Source organism: Chionomys nivalis, chromosome 23, assembly GCF_950005125.1.
Source record: "Chionomys nivalis chromosome 23, mChiNiv1.1, whole genome shotgun sequence".
Taxonomy (NCBI): domain Eukaryota; kingdom Metazoa; phylum Chordata; class Mammalia; order Rodentia; family Cricetidae; genus Chionomys; species Chionomys nivalis.
Window position 1 is genome coordinate 27,108,789 of NC_080108.1, and position 17,641 is coordinate 27,126,429.

At 37.2% G+C, this 17,641-nt stretch overlaps 1 protein-coding gene across 7 annotated transcripts in view; it reads left to right on the forward strand.

The window, feature by feature from the left end:
- Positions 1–17,641, forward strand: part of Tjp1 (tight junction protein 1) — a 251,979-nt gene that overhangs the window by 190,606 nt on the left and 43,732 nt on the right. For all 7 annotated transcript variants that reach the window (XM_057755876.1, XM_057755877.1, XM_057755878.1 and 4 more), the window contains 4 exons: positions 3,957–4,013; positions 13,286–13,410; positions 14,190–14,292; positions 16,647–16,923. In XM_057755876.1, the coding sequence (XP_057611859.1) occupies positions 3,957–4,013; positions 13,286–13,410; positions 14,190–14,292; positions 16,647–16,923 (562 nt within the window). The remainder of the gene's footprint in view (positions 1–3,956; positions 4,014–13,285; positions 13,411–14,189; positions 14,293–16,646; positions 16,924–17,641) is intronic.

A 17,641-nucleotide genomic window follows, 5' to 3' on the forward strand; every position in this document is an offset into this window, starting at 1 on the left:
GCCTCAGAGGGCCGGGATCTGTCCCTATACTTGTTAGTTCCTGACTCAGTCCCACCCCAGGAACTTGTCGTATTTCTACTTTAGGTAGAATAAAAAGCTAACAACAAAAGTAAAACACAAAACAAAGCAGAAACAAACTTTAGAGCTCCAGTTCCGGTCAAAGAGTTGTTTCCAAAAAAGTAGGACTTGATTTTCCTAAGGGAGGATTGGGAGCCATGCAGAGACTGTTTAGGGTGCTTTAACACTGATCTTCTAGACTAATATAAATAATATTAAATAGGATCTAACATTTCTAAAACTCAAGAAAATTTTATCTTTTGTGATGTTAGATAATAAAGTATATTGATCTCAGATTGAGAGATCTTCAGTTCTTGTATTTTGGTGTGTTCTCTGGACAGTAAATAATGTTTTATATTAGCTCTATTGGTTTTTATGTATTTTCACTGGCAACTTCTCAAGTTCTCTTGATTCTTCGTTCCTTTCCCTAAAATAGTTATGGTCCATAGGGTCATCTTAATCCTTTGTAAACTAGATATCCTTTTCAGTATCCTTGTCTACTCTAGATTTCAGTCTTGACTTCAAATATGTATACTTACCTGCCTAATTCCTGTGCCTCTGCTCTGATGGTTCCCTGGGTACCTCAAATTAAGCCTATCTGAGGCTGCATTTGTAATGGTTACCTGCCCTTTCAGAGCTGCTCCCCCCACCCCTCTGTAATACTTCCTTCCTAATGTTAATTCTCCTCTGACTGATCTTTCTGCTTTCCACTTATTGTCTTCAGAATGAACTCTGCTTGCACTGTTTAATTATCTAAAATTTATTAGTGTTTTCCTACTGATATTAAGGTTCTAAACATTACAGCATAATGCATATGATATGTCTGGAGATTTGCTGTTTCTCTGTTTAACCCTCTCCCTCTTTTGCAGCTAGATAAGTACACTCAGTAATAGGAAAATGAGCTTTCTTGTCAGCTCAGCTCTCCTGTCTTACTCCCATTTGTAATTGGCCTAAAGGATGATGAAACTGCCTAGAATTAGGATCTAGAGTTGGCAGGAAGCCCTTCAGATTTGGTGATCTGAGTAGTGTATTTGCCAGCTGGAGCTTAGAACAAAGAAGCCAAACAAACTCTTGGCAGATTCTGAAATACAGCTTTTTTTTTCTTTAGAAATTATGATTCTAGTCAGTTGATACCGACTTAGAAGTGTATTCAAAACTAATACAGGAGTCATGAATTGCAGTCACTTTTGATGCTAATTATTGAATTTGTAACCGATTCTTTAGTATACTTTATTTAAATAGACTTTTGGAACTGAAAAGAACTTTTTCCTTGATATGATTCAGGCTAATTCCCTGATCTTATAGGTGAGGAAAACTAGGATCTCATTTCAAATTTATAACAGAGTTAGGTTCTGCACTTATTTTTAGCCTAGCTCATTTTCTGTGTATCGTGAATAGTTAATAGAGAATACTAGAAGAAGAATCGTCATCCTTAGTGGCTTAATGTCCTGTTCTTTACAAGCTTAAACACATTTAGAATGAGACTGGTGTGGATTAACAGAGGCCCTTATGTATATTTTAAAATGATTCATTTTAAAAACATTAGTAAGTTTATAGCATGAAAATTAAGTTTGCACATAACTTTATTTGCACAAGCAATCGATGATGATTATAAAACAGCACACAAGGACTTAGAGTGAAAGGAAACCTCCCAGCTCGGCTTATGTTTCTAATCAGAAGCTGTTGTATTTTAGCTGTTTTTCCAGAAGTGTTTCTCCCTATTCTAAAGGATCCAGTTCTCACTCATTAAAGTCATTTTCTTTTATGGGGGGTGGTGTAGAGTTTATTTAGTGGGTTATGGAGGGGGGAATGGCGGGAGAGAAGAGGAAGGGAGAGAGGAGAGGGGCAGAAGCTGCCTATCCAGAAGAAGGGCAGACAGACACACACACACAGAACAATAATAATTTTCATAATTTAATAAGTTAAAGGTTTAATTAATTTAATAAATTAAAACAAAAGGTCCAACTATAGAAGCATTGGAAACCTCAAGTAGCATTGGAATGTGAATGTAGTTTTAGGTATGTTGCCAATTTACTATGAGTGGGAAAAGAACAAGAAGACAAGCACCTAATGAGAAATATATCCGCAGCCTTTATTCCAGGCTGTTCATTGTGAACCTTTTTCATATCTTTTCAGCCTTCTCCCTCCTTAGACTTAAACAAAATTAGATCTGACAATACCCAAGCTATTTTGTCACCTGCTTTCCTTTGCTTTGCCTAACGATGTAAACAAAGTGATCATCACAGCCCTATGGAGAACCACACACTTCTCCTAAGATAGTTCAAGGAAAGTACCCGTTATCAGATCACTTACAGTTTGGACTGATATGGAAGGGATTAAAAAGTCGTGGAAGTCCTGCTACTACTTAACAAAGTGGATCCAGAAAAAAAAACAGTTTAGAGCTTTGCAAGCAGTTCTCATTGTTAATGCCAGCTGAGATTGCACAGACTGGCAGTTACTGCAGGCGTTTTGTTATGTGTGTTTTAGTGGAACTGTTGATGTTTAATGATCCACTATCACTGTCACTGATTCACATCGATAGAGTAGAGTTTGGGAGGGTTTTTGTTGTTGGTGGTGGTTGTATGTGTTTAAAAAATCTGGTCAGTTTTTGTTCAAAACAAAACAGCTTTGTGTCCAGGGGAGTATCATTAAAACAAAGTTTTGCTGCTCATGGCTGGAAGATTGAAACAAAAGCTGGTAAGTTTGGCAGTTCTTATCTATGGGAGTGAACAGAGAGCTCCTTTCTCTTTCCTCCCTTATTCACTTGGGAGGAAAGTCAATCTAGTTGCTTTGAATTCAGGGAAGCAGGCTTTCTTTATAGGGGTTCATTTTCTAAGGTGGCATTAATCTTCAATTAAAATTGCTGTGGGAAAAGAGAAATGGTCCCCTGGCACCTTGATGCTCGGAGTCTTGTGATGCTACTGATACCCATGTAACAGAAACAAATCTCACTTGTGAAAGTTGCATTTATTGTAATAGCTGATGAGGGATGTTCTGAGAAGGCCATGCATAGCACTCTCCCCTTTCACCTTACATTTTGATAATTCTGAAAAATCTATTTTAGAAATAAATGCATATTAGTCATTTCAGTTAAAAAGTAGCGCTAAGAGAGACTGTTTTACTTTAAACCACCAAAAGCAATTAGCCCAATTCAAAATAAATTTGCTTTTCAATTTTTAATGTGCATTTTTTAGATCACTTATTTTCTGCTCCAGGGGAGACAAAACTCAGCTACTCTGTGGTCTGCCCAGAATCTACTGAAACTTGGATTGATCCTTATGGTTCTCGGGGGTGAGGGACTGTTTTGTAGATGCGTGTTTGTGATATGAGTAACATGAAAACCTTCTGTATGGCTGTAAATGAACTTAGAGGAAGTGAGTCTGATATATAACTGAAACTGGATGGAGGAGTATTGCTTGTGGCTTTAAAACAATGTATCAAATGTTCTTAATCTGTGTTCCTGGAACATGTGTTTATAAATACCAGGTTCAGAGGGATTTTGCTTTCTCTTGCTTTATCCAACGCAAAGAATGCTCTTAAATGTCCACTTAGATATTTTAAAACGGTTGGTTTATTCTAACCTGTCTGATGTTAAGCGTAAGGTTGCTGATTTAGCTAGCTCAAACTTGCTTTCTGCTTGCATTAAATGTAGAGCGGCATCTGTCCAAATTAACTTAAAACAAAGGAAGTTCCTGAGTCTGCTTTTCTATCTCTTAAAACAAAAACAAACAACCCTTTCATAGTTGTTAAGTGTTTTCCAGAATATTTTTAATATTAACAGTTTGAGTTTTGGTATTTTATTGTGCTAAGTTGTTTTCAGAATGCTTTTTTTAACTTTATTAAAAACTTTTTTTTTATTTTTGAAAAAGTAAATGCTTTGTTTTCTTTTCCTTTATCAGAGCACAGCAATGGAGGAAACAGCTATATGGGAACAGCACACAGTGACGCTTCACAGGGTGAGTTTCTGCTGCAGTGAATAATCTGTGTTATAATTCAGGATACTGGCAGCTTTGAAAACAATAGAGGAAAGCCAGATGTCAGGAAGCCAAAAGAAAGGGGAAATTTTTTCTATATTCTTTTGTTTAAAATTAGATTTGTAATAAATTCTTCATTTAGGTCAGAAGTGAGCATGATTACTTTTTCACATATCCTTTGGTTATTTCTTGTATATTTGCTATTTTTAACTCCAATTTTAAGTGATTTGTTGTTTAGAATTTTGAATGAAAATATAAAAGATTATATGTTAATTAATTAATTAATTTATTTATTTATTTTGGTTTTTTGGGACAGGGTTTCTCTGTGGCTTTGGAGCCTGTCCTGGAACTAGCTCTTGAAGATCAGGCTGGCCTCGAACTTACAGAGATCCGCCTGCCTCTGCCTCCCAAGTGCTGGGATTAAAGGCGTGCACCACCACCTCCTGGCCTGTGTTAAATTATAAACTGGCTATATATACATGTTTGTAGACTTGGGGTTTAGTTTTAAAGCGACTTATACTCCAAATAAAATCTTGAAAGATGGCTCAGTTGATAGTGTGCTTAGTTTTAGCACCCATGAAGCCCTGGTTCTATCCCCATCTGAAATCGGCAGTGGGCAGATAGACACAGGCAGATCCGAAGTTCAAGGCCATCTTAAAAGGTAGTGTGTGTGTGTGTGTGTGTGTGTGTGTGTATGTATGTGGGGGGGGCAGTCTTGAAAGGTAAGTATTCATTTGAAATATGTACAACTTAAACATTTGCAGATGGCCCAGAAAAAATTATTGGTAAACACAGTAGAAATAAGAGCTTTGAAATCAGGCTGGGCTGCGTTTTAATTTTACTTGTACTTTTCTTCTGCTTTAGAAATGGGGAGTGACCCAATCTGTTTTGTAAAACCTTGGTGTTTGCATGTTTAAAATGAGGCTGGGAGCTGGAGACATGGTTCAGTAGGAAATAGTGCCTGCTTTTCAAAAGGACTCAACTTTAGTTCCTGAAAACAATGTTAGGTTTCTCACACTGTGTCTATAACTCTATCTCCAAAGGATCCAATATTCTCCTCTGGTCTCTGCAGGTATACACAGACAAACAGACAAACAAACAGAAGACAGACAGACACACACACACTCAAACAAAACAAAAGAACAAGCAAGCTTAAAAATTAGCGGGGCATAGTGCCACAGTTTTAATCTCAGCACTAGGGAGGCAGAGGCAGGTGTATCTCTAAGTTCAAGGCCAGCCTGTTCTAGATAGCAAATTCTAGGATGGCCAGGGCTACATACCTTATCTCAAAAAAATAAAAATGAAATAAAAATAAGATAAGGCTAATGGCACCAATTCATGCTTTGTTTAAATAATGTCTTCCAAAATGTCTCTTTGAGCAGAGCTACTGATGACTTTCCTGCTTAGAGAATGTTTAAATTTGTGTCATCTGCCTTACCCTGACAGACTACTCCTGAGAAGTTGACCAGTTGGGGTGGGGAAATCACGTTCCTGCTCACTGCTGTCACTGACTGTCTCGGGAGTATGGGAATCTGTGCTTAGTGATAAGGCGTCAGTTAGTTTTCAGATGAAATCTCACTAAATGAAGAAATCATTTTAATAATATGTATCTTTAATTCATAAAGCAGAAATACAGCTTTCTGTTGTTTGAATTGTGCTTAATAGGTTGCATGTTTAAATCAGATGTATGATACATAAAATAATTTTATACCTCTTGTCTTTCATTTGGTTGGGATATAAAGGCTTGGTAGTATTCTAAGTATTGGATTTTTTTTCCTAATACCTTTATCATTTTTGTTGGTATAATTTATATAACAGTAAATATGTTCACCTAGTATACATTTCTGAGTTTTGACATAGTCACAAAACCAGTATCACAGTAAAAATGCAGAGTGACTCTATTATTAGTCCCCTTTATAATCAACTCTGTCCCTTTACTCTCGGCTTTGAGCCACTGATTGTCTTAAAATTTGACCTTTTCTGGGATGTCATATAAATGGATTTATGGAACAAGTAGTCTTTTGGAACTGACTTTGTTTGCTTAGATTAATGCATTTGAAACTTCTCTATAATCTTGCTTGTGTCTGGTATCTTACTCCTGCTTATTACTAAATTCCACCCCATTGTTTGATAGTTTACTCATCTATAACTGATGGTATGTTTAGGTTGTTTGCAGTTTTTGTTATTATGAATAAATCTGCTTTAGGATGCAGAGTTTTGTATGGACATAACTATTTTCTCGGGTGAATAGTTAGAAATGGAATGGCGGTTGTTGTATGCTAGCTGTTTAATTTTATAGGAAGTTCCCAGACTGAATAATTCTGTCTCACTAGCATTGGATGAGAGTCACTCAGTCATCTCATCAACTCTTGATATTGTCAGTTTTAACAACTGTGTTTAGCCATTCTAATAGCTATCTAGTTGATAGAGCTATTATCATTGTAGCTTTTTTTGTTAGTGTTTCTCTGTAGATTAATGCTAAGCACCTTGTAATGATCAGTTTTCACTACCAAGTTAGTGGATTTGCAGTCATCTAGGAGACAAACTGAGGCATGTCTGTGAAGATGTTTCTAAACAGGTTTCACTGAGGAGGGAAGACCCACACTGAATATGGGTAGTATCATTCCTGGGGTCCTGGGACTTGGTCTCCCCACTTTCAGACTGAACAGACTGACCTTACACTCCCACCACCATGCCGTCCCTACCATGCTAGACTGTAGTTTTCTACCATGAACTAAAATAATCCACTCCTCCTCCTCTCAAGCTGATTCTTGTCAGATATTTTGCCACAGTGATGGATAACTAATGCTTCATTCTCCAGTCTTCCCTAAGTCCCCCAGGGATCCTGGGAATGGAGCCTACGGCCCATATAGCAGGAAACTGTGATCACATGGCCTGTTCTATTGGATGCACTTTGATGTGCTTGTCACCCAGATTTTTTTTTTTTTTTTGATTGAGTGTCATTGTACTTAGCTTTCTAGTTCTGTGATAAACGCCATGACCAAAATCAGCTTGGAAAGGAAAGAGTTTATTTATTTGCCTTACATGTACTGACCACAGTTCATCACTGAGGGAAGTCAGGGCTAGAGCTCAAGGGCCAGGGACTGAAATAGAGGCCATGGAGAAGAAAGTGCTGCTTACTGGCTTGCTCAATTGCTTTTTTATACAATCCAGGTCAGACCTCCCCAGAGCTGGGCCCTCCCATAGTCAATCAGTAATCAAGAGACTGCCCTACAGTCTCGCTTACAGGCCATTCTGATGTAGGCATCTTTTCAGTTGAGGTTCCTCTTCCCAGAGAACTTTCGTCAAGTTGACAAATAGCTGGCACAGATGTGTTGAGATCTTTTCCCATTCAATTGCTGTTTGTTTTTTTGTTTTATTTTAAAGTTGTCGCATGTGCATAACAAAAAAATTGTCATCTGTTGAAATTCACCTTCAGTGTTTTAGTTAGGGCACTTGCTTTTTAGTTGTGGTAGGAGTTTGAATATTTTGAATATTTACCTATATCAAATATATCTTGAAACTATTTTTCTATGAAGAAACGTGGATTGCCATTTCATTTAACTCTAGTCTTTTGCACACAGAAGTTGGAGATTTAAGAGTTCTTTATATATTCTGGATACAGAGTTATCAAGTATTGTTTTACACATATCCACCCCCCACCTGTGATGGTTCTCTGCCTTCTTGCCAGCACTTCTGTTTCCATCAATCATGTCTTTTGGTTTTGAATCTCAGAAATCTTTTGTCAACCCTGAAGTAAAAGGCTTTCTGTGTTTGCCTTCTTCTAGATGTTGTATGTGGGTTAAATTTTGTATATGATTAAAAGAAATAAGAGATTTTTCTTCATATGAATGTCTTAATATTTTAAGCAGCCATTTTGTTGAAAAGATTGCATTTTCTGTATTTAGTTTCCTTTCTACATTTAGCAAAAATGAATTGACCGTGTATGTATGCATCCATATTTTTCATTCCCTAGTCTTTTTTATTGATCTCTCCTTTGATTGCTATAGCTTTTAATTTTTATAGGATCAAACTCTGGCTCTCATGCATGTCAATGGCCTTCCTGACTAGCCACACCACTTCCTCTTTACATTAACTGTAAAGAAATGAGTAACTAGGCAAAGGGTGTTCTGCTGATTGTCAGTTTCACCGTTACAAGTACTCAATTTTGCAAGATCACTGTTAAGATTATTTGGCTATGTTTACATTATACATATGCCTGTATGTGTGTGTAAAAATCAAAGAAGAGGTCATGAACTTGAGAGGGATGGGAGAGTCACGGGAGGAGTTGCAGGAGGAAGAGTGAAGAATAGAAATGATATAAAAGCAGTACTCATGTATGAGAATCTCCAAAAAAACTTAAATATTTCAATTAAAATGAAAGTGCCTAAATATGGAAAAATATACACAAAATGTTAGTTGTGCAAATTCAGTTACTGGTTTTGTAGGAAGCTAGATTTTATAGGACATGGGAAGTTTAAAAAAAATTTAAAATGTGAATAATAAAAGCTTAAGATAGCTAACTATTCATTGAAATGTTTATTTCATTATAAATTATATAATTAAAAACCAAACTATGGGTCTGCAAATCAGAAATTGTCAAGCTAATTGCTGTCTCTAACATTTTTACATTTTAACTCAGAAAATCTATAAATTTTAGTAATTTTAATTTTCTAAGTTAATTTTCTAAATCTCACTGAATTCTTTACTAAAAATGCCCTGTTTAATCAAGTAGAAAACTTCTGAATTTAACACAGTAAAGTTGCAGGATATAAAATCAATATTTAAAAAACCAGCAGCCTGACTGGACAATGGTGGCAGGCGGATCTCTGTGAGTTCAAAGCCAGCCTGGACTATAAAGTGAGTTCCAGGAGAACTAGGATGGTTACACAGAGAAACCCTGTCTCGAAAAATCAAAAAAGAAACAAACAAACAAAGCCCATACACATCAGCTTTCCTTTATATTAACAGTCCAGTCTCTGAGAAAGAAGTTAGAAAAACTGTTTCACTCAAATATCCACAACCCCACTTAAGTATTTAGGAATATATCTAACCAAGGAAATGGAAGATGTCTGCAAGGAAAATTTCATAGTATGGAAAAGGAAATCACAGAAGATTCTAGTTGATGGAGAAATAGTCTGTTCTTAGAATTAATATTATTAAAATAATAGTAAAATTATTAAATAGTACCCAAATTAATTTATAGAATATTGTAATATTTGTCAAAATTCCCATGTCACAGGCTTAGAAAAAAATAACACAATACTTTATATGTAACCACAAATATCACAGATAGCTAAAGTAATCCCAAGAAGTGAGAATGATGCTAGGAGTATTACAGTACACGACTTCAGATTATACCAGACAGCTGCTAGGAGTATTACAGTACACCACTTCAGATTATACCAGACAGCTGCAGTGACAAAGAGCCTGATACTGGCGTAAAAATAGACAGAAAGATTAGTGGAATAAAACAGAACCCAGAAGTAAAACAGCAAAAATGTGGCCACTTAATTTTTGACAGAGGAGGCAATAAAAAGACAGCTTATTTAACAAATAGTATTGGTAAAACTGGGATTCTACCCACAGAAGAATGAAATTAGATTTGTATCTTCCTGTACAAAAATTAATTCAAAATAGATAAAAAATTAAAACCCCAAACACTAAAAGTTTCAGAAGAAAACACAGGTGATTCATTTCAGGATGTTGGAATGAGGAAGAAGAACAGCACAGGTCTAACCCCAAGTGTCAACAGATGGGACTACATACAACTAAAGCTTCTGTGCAGAAAGGGAACAACCAGCAGAGTGAGCAGACAGCCCACAGAATGGAAGAAAACCCTTACCAGCTACGCTGCAGATATGCAGAATTTACTAGCAGCTGCAGAAATTAAATACTAAGGAAATGCTATTGCCAGTCGACAAGTGGGCAAATGAATTGATTAGATAGTTAAAAAAAAAAAAACACACACACAGATGGCCAGCGACTATTTTAAAGGTGTTCAATATCTCTAGCCATCGGGGAAATACAAATTAAAACCCTTTGAAATACCCCTCATGCTAATCAGAATGACTGTCGTCAATAAGTCTTAAAACAAGTCTTAGAGAGGATGTGGAGAGAAAGGAAACTTCACTGTTGCTGGGGGTGCAAACTCATACAGCCATTGTGGAATCAGGCCTACCTTAAGCAAAAGGAATCAGAATCTTTGGTCAGAAGGGACAACCTAGCTGATCTTCTTTCTCTGCAATAAACCTAGAAAGCTACTGCTTTAGGGCAGTGTCAGCAAGCTGTGGTCCAAAGATTAGATTTGTCCAGCAATAGACAAGGGGCACAAATATCTCTATGGTAGTAGTGTAGGATGTAAAGTTCCCTAGATAGATGACCAGGACTGAAGTGACTGGTCTCTGCACTCAGTGGTCCTCAGTGACAGCAGTCTGCCCCATCGTGGTGCATTATGCTCTTCAGGGGTTGAAATTCTGCTCAGTTTGTATCTCCTTAGTTACACAAAAAAAATTATTGTGCATGTGAGATCAGTAATGGTTCACAAAGCCTCTCCTAAGAGATAGCAACACTGTCCAGTTACCCTAGAGTACAATCCACATACGGGTTAAAAGAATTTAATTTTTATATTAAAAATGGCTGAAAAATTTTATAACATCCTATTTAACTCAGCATTCTCAATACCATTTAAACATGTAATTCGTATTTTAAAATCATTTCCTTGTCTTTGTGCTGTTAGAAATTGTGCGCGCATTTTACAGTTTGAACATATTTCGGGCAAGACCAAGCACATTTAAAGACTTAGAGTCACAGAAAGACCATCATACTTTTAGATGCCATCTGTAATTTAAGGTGCTGTACCTTAACTACATTTAAGGGGGTTGGATTCTGTGATGTACTTCTTCCATCATAACACCCCACTTTATTTTCAGACTCACTTCCTTAGAAATTGCATGTATTTTAATAATACTTTGAGAAATAAAGTGAATGCTCAATGAATTAGGCATTTCTATTTTCATGTTCAAGTATTATGGTGACATTTTAGAGGGTGAAATTACTTAAGCAAGGAAACTAGGAGGGGATCTTTAGGCAAGCTGCTAAGTCTTTTATATAAGAAAACAATTGAATAAGAGAAAAACTTGGGGTGGGAAGAGAGTGCCAGTGCAGGGCTTGTGGGTCTTTGTTAAACAGTAGAGCTATTAGTCACGTGTAAAGTGATGAACTTGCCCTCCACGTGCAAAATTAGCTTAAGATGAATCAGGCCAAGTGTCATTAGAATCATAGAACCTCAGGAAGAAAATATAAGAATAAATGCTAACCTTAGATTAGGAAATACTTTATTGTGTGTGTTGTCAGAAGCCCAAAACAAAGAGAAAACAATTCAAATTGGGCCTAGTCAAAATTGGAAATGTTGGTATTTGAAGGACACCATCAAGAAAGTGAGACGAAAACAAGAGAACAAATGATATATTAATAAGGACTTTATTTGAAGTCTGTTCCCTGCACTATTATAACTCAGATGGGAAATGAGGAAAAGGTCTCTCATTTTCTCAGAGATACGTAAAAGTAAGTAAGCACATGAAGAGATGCTCAGCATCAGTAGTCAGCGAAGACCCGTCGTGACTGCTAGTGTGGCTAGAAGATAGACAGTAGAAAGTTCGACAAGAATGGAAAAGATTGGCACTTTCATACATTGTTGATATTAATGTAAAATGAAGCTGCCATTATAGAATACAATTTAGGAATGCCTCAGAAGTTAGTCATATAGCTACCATATGACCCAACTATTGCACTTTTAGAATTAGACCTAAAAGAAATGAAATAAGATATCCACTCAATAAGTAACATGTGAACATTCACAGCAACCTTATTTATAATGGCCAGAAGTAAAAACACAAATACCCAATATGGAACTTGATAAGGACAGTTGTTATAATTATTATAAAGACAGCCTTGTCCCCATATAAATATAACTCCATAAAGACAAATGCCATGGAAGCCAAATTGATATATTGGGAAACCCATTGCAGTTGCAGATTCATTAATAGTTATGGAGTTATTTTTATCATTTAAATAACTTTCTATTTGTGTGTATATGCATACATGTGGCAGATGCCAATACTAGGATTCCATGTGGATAGTCTGTCCTAATTCTTAACCAGAACTCACTGGACAGTTTTTATGAAATTCAAGTAATCAACTCAAACAGTGATTTCTTGTTTTTCTTTAAAGACAAGGCCTCTATTTCTCAGGCTGCTTTGAATTTACCAAGGTGACCTTGAACTTCTGATTCACCTGCCTCCACCTCCCAATTGCTGGTCTCACATACATGTACAGCTATACCTGGTTCAAACAACAAGTTTTAAAATCAAGTAGTCTAATATAGCACAGTCCAAGGACACACAAATTTGATTCCTAAGTGCTGACAAATGATGGTAAAGTGTTTGTTTTCCATGTTGAGATATGTATCTGTAAGAGCAGAAAGTTTTATGTAGAGTAAAAATACTTTTACAGGTATTGTCATTGCCTGGGCACAGTGGCATCCACAGTTCAAAGCGCACGTGTTGTTTGTTCAGAAGCAAGGCTGAGGCGCCGTCCTGACACTTAAGAATATTTGGATTTTTTTTTCTGTATTGAGCCATTGAGTTGCTGTCATAGAAATTTTAGTTCTTTCAGAAGTTTGTATCTTATAATTTATTTAGTTAAAATATAAAGAAAAAAATGACTGATAAAAACTGGAGTGCCTTTTCTATTACATGCAGCATATGTGGGACATTAGTGTGTTATTTGTGAAGAGATTTCCTTCCGGAATTTTTAGAACAATTGAAGGAAGTTGAAATACCTAATACTTGATTTTTAAGGCAACTGTGTGAAATGACAGATGGTGAATGTATGGGTTAAGGCTGTCGTTTCTGAACCAGGTATCAGTGTTCATGATGCTCACACTGAGCACTGCCTGTCCCTTCAGGACTCTATCGATAATCAAATATCACTCAGAGTCTTACTTTTCAGAATTTTAAAATTACTTTAGTGCTTATGGAATATTTATGCAGTTGACATTTTTAATATTGTCATATCTGGTATATAATTTATTGGAACATGAATTCTCATAGAATGTACTGATGATTGTAATGTATAACCATGCAAGTGACTATAAATCATAGATGCCATAAGATTATAATTTAGTTACATATGCTATAATGAGCAATTTTGTTGCCCTTAATAGAACTATTTTACTGCAATTACTATTTTAGGCTCCTGGGTTTGGATTTGGAATTGCAATATCTGGTGGAAGAGATAATCCTCATTTTCAGAGTGGGGAAACCTCCATAGTGATTTCAGATGTGCTAAAGGGAGGGCCAGCTGAAGGACAGCTACAGTAAGTGTGTGGGGTTTTGTTCTTTAATTCATTAATCCAGATCTCCCTTCCCTACCTCCCTCCTCCCCTCCCTCCTCCTCTTCCCCTCTGCATTGGTCCTGTTCCCCCATCATAGATCTGTTTTGTTAATGATTTAGAATTTTTACATCCAACTTGTGCTGTACTTACTAATATTTTTCCTTAAGTGAATGTACACTTATCCTTAGGAAATCTTTCTTAGTGGTGTAAATGGACAGCTAAGTATTACTTACTTTAAATGGAGAGTAACCATAATGGAAAAGAGAGCGAAAGCAAACTGGTAACTAGTTTAGGTGGGCACCTCTCACATGAAGTCTTCCCTTTCTGTATGCTAAGGAGATAAGTACAATACAGGTAATAACAAGGGTAAGAAGGAAAAATCGAGACTATAATCAGGAGTCAAAGATGTTTAAAAGGAGAAAGACTTAATATTTAATGATAGTGTCTGCTAGCTGGGTGGCTTAGTTTCATCTAATGCTCTATCTCAGCTGCAGTTATCTTTTTATTTGTTGTAGTGCCTGCTATTCAGGCTTTTGGGGAAACACTGTGCTGCTACATCAGAAGAAAAAAATCTGATGTCCTGTGGTTACTTATTTGCTAAATGCTCTTGTGAAAGGTCTGCCAGTAAAATTTGATGCTGTTTTTATCATTGCTTTAAAGACAAGCACATTAATTATTCTGTCATTCAAAGAAGACTTTAGTAAGGTCTTACACGGTTTTCTTTAACATGTTTTTCTGGTGTTCTTCCCACTCCCCTTTAGGGAAAATGACCGAGTTGCGATGGTTAATGGCGTTTCAATGGACAATGTTGAACATGCTTTTGCTGTTCAGCAGCTAAGGAAAAGTGGGAAAAACGCAAAAATTGTGAGTATCTATTATGTTGAATATTAGTAGAACTATCAACTACTCGTGATACTTGTTTGGTATTTGAATCTCCCCTACTCCCACCCCCCACTTTTTTTTTTTTCAAGCAGGGTCTTTCTGTGTAGTTCTGGCTGTTTTGGCACTCTATGAAGACCAGGCTGGTTTCAGATGCACAGAGATCCTTCTGCCCTTGCCTCCCAAGTGATGGAATTAAGGTGTTGCACACCCAGCTACTTCCTGTCCCTTAAGAAATAAAAAGGTAGTTCCAAAGTTAGTTGTTGACGGGTATGAGTGCTCCTACGTCTTCTGTACTATGTATTTAAGTTCAAATGGAAATTTTCTTTTCATTTATAAAGGGAGAGGAGGCTGCAGTCTTCTGTGGCTTAATGCTATTATCTCCTTTATGTACTTATGTCACTCTGGATCTTGGCAAGTATTGAGAAAGTGTGTGTAGCCCTCCTTCCTGGTATGAGCTCTGTGGGAAAGCTTTACCTTCTTCTTCTGAACCTACATCATTACCACCTCATTTAAGTGTGACTTGTTGAGGAGAGAGAAAAAGCCAGGCTTATCTGTGAAGAATTGTTCGAGGTGCAGTTCAAATTACTGTCTTAAAGCCAAAGTCTGCGATTGCAGGATGCAGTAGCATGCTCAGTTTATACAGTACAGGGTATGACTTCTAGTACAACTCACTGGAGATTGAAGTAGGGATGAAACCAGCGTGTGGGGGGTGTTAAGGAGCTCTCCTTTCTTTCTTAATAGCACATTGCTTGTCTTTCCCACATGCTAGCTCGCTTTGCTACTTGTCCTCCAACTTCAAACAGATTCTGGTTAATCTGGGAAGTACAAAGTAGCAGTGTTTAGTGTCGACTCAGCCTTAGAAGAAATTTAGCCACAAAGGAAATAGAACATAATTATGAAGGGAATAGCAAGAGAAGATTATTAGGCACTTATCAGGCAGATTTGAGGTAAATTGGGAGAGATGAAAGGTGTAAATCACATAGGATGGGGACTGATGAGGAAACCTCTTGTAAGTGCGTATTAATAAGAACAAGCCCAAATAGCAAGGTTTGGCCGGGCGGTGGTGGCGCACGCCTTTAATCCCAGCACTTGGGAGGCAGAGGTAGGCGGATCTCTGTGAGTTCGAGACCAGCCTGGTCTACAAGAGCTAGTTCCAGGACAGGCTCCAAAACCACAGAGAAACCCTGTCTCGAAAAACAAACAAACAAAAAAACCAAATAGCAAGGTTTTTTTTCATAGAATGGTCCACTTAATCTCCGAGAGCACAAGAAAGAAGCATCAGATAAGCAAGACACATTGAAGGGCTTTTAGAAGAGGGGAGTAAAGGAACACTGACTCCCTAGAGAAGGCCAAGGAACTGAGGCCTTCATGAGTGATTGTAGAGGGAACACGATGCAGATGAAAGGATTGCTGAGCACCACCGAGACTTCTGCTAGTAGAATGAGTTTATAGATGGCCTAATCAATAAAAAATTTTTATTATGTCAAAATACATTTGGTGTTTATCATGGCAGATGAGGGGCAGAAACCAGTAGAAAGTCATTTAAATGTGGCTGCAAGTGAAGTTGTGAGAGGATTGGTGATGAGAAAACAGAAGAGGATTGAGCAATCAGAAACATCCAAAGATGCCAAAAGAAGACATGTGTTCCCCAAAAAGCTCTTGCAGGTCCCTGAGGACATGCAGTGTACCAGTGTCAGGGAACCAAGTGGCTTCAAGGATTAAGAAGTGCATATTCAGAAGATGCACATAGATCTTGAACTTAGAAACAAAGAAATGAGCGGTCAGGGAACACTGATAAGGAATGCCAGAATGAACTTGCACTCAGGTAGAGACGGAAGGCAGTTTGTATTGGGAAAGTATGCCGAGTTCATGAGCTCCTGCGGAGTAAGTTGTTACTAGTTTTTGACAAATGTATCCTTCAGCAGTCTGGCAGGACAACTATAGACTTTGATAAGGATGCACTATCAAATGGTGATTAAGTTAGGTGAGTTTGTTGTGGTTTTGGCTACAAAGTGTCCATAAGGTGTGTGATATGCTTAGAGTATAGTTCTATCCTTCATTCCACAACTCCCTGTAAGCTTGTGATTCTTATCACCTAGAAAATGTTTACAAATTCTGGAAAGACTTCGTAAATTTATTATTCCTAATCTGTTGCTTAGCCTTGTCTATTAAGAGAATAGAGAACAGCCATTGTAGAAATGGATTGGTGTGATTACTATATTATCTCCCTTGTATTTAAATTAGTTAATGTAGGTCAAGAGAATTGTATGTTTCTTTCTCTTATGAATGGAGAGTAAATGAGTATCCTTGAGTTTATAATCTCTTCTTATTTGTAGACCATTCGGAGGAAGAAGAAAGTTCAGATCCCTGTAAGTCGTCCAGATCCTGAACCAGTATCTGATAATGAGGATGATAGTTACGATGAGGAAGTACATGATCCAAGAAGTAGCCGTGGCACTTTAGTCAACAGAAGGAGTGAGAAGAACTGGGCAAGGGATAGAAGTGCGAGCAGAGAAAGGAGCCTGTCCCCTCGTTCAGACAGGCGGTCGGTGGCCTCCAGTCAGCCTGCCAAACCAACCAAGGTCACGTTGGTGAAGTCTCGGAAAAATGAAGGTATTCTTCATTGACTCTTACTGTTTTCACAAGACAGTTTTAAAGATGGTTTGAATGAAAAATACAATGACCATGTTTTCCTATCCTTGTTTTATTCCATTTCTCTTTATCATTGTTCTCTTGTTAGGAGTCAAATCCTGTTAAGGCAGACATTGGGACATTTTGGCACATTTTCTTAAATCATTTTGTTGGCAGCAAATTGTAGTTGAAATAAAGTGTATACTAGTTGAATTTTGGTTTTATTGTGACAGGAACAGCCAAAATCAAATTATGCTCACAAGAAATGTCACACTAGGGCTGGAGAGATGGCTCGGTGGTTAAGAGCACTGACTGTTCTTCCAGAGGTCCCCAGTTCAATTCCCAGCAACCACATGGTGGCTCACACCATCTGTAACGAGATCTGGTGCCCTCTTCTGGCATGCGGGCATACATGGAGGCAGAATATTGTATACATAATAAATAAATAAATCTTAAAAAAAAAAAAGAAATGTCACACTATCACTGAACTGAAATGCTGTGTTTAGATCAATAGTAGTATGATTATGGGAAGAAATTTAAGGACTTATTTAGAGGGCAAAGATGGGTTATTTGTGAATGGAAGGATTAACATTTTTAAACTGAAGTCCAGCTACTGTGTATCACTTCATCAAATTACAAGCTTCTTAAATGGCTCTTTGCTCACTCTTTTTTTTTTTAAAGATTTATTTATTATGTATGC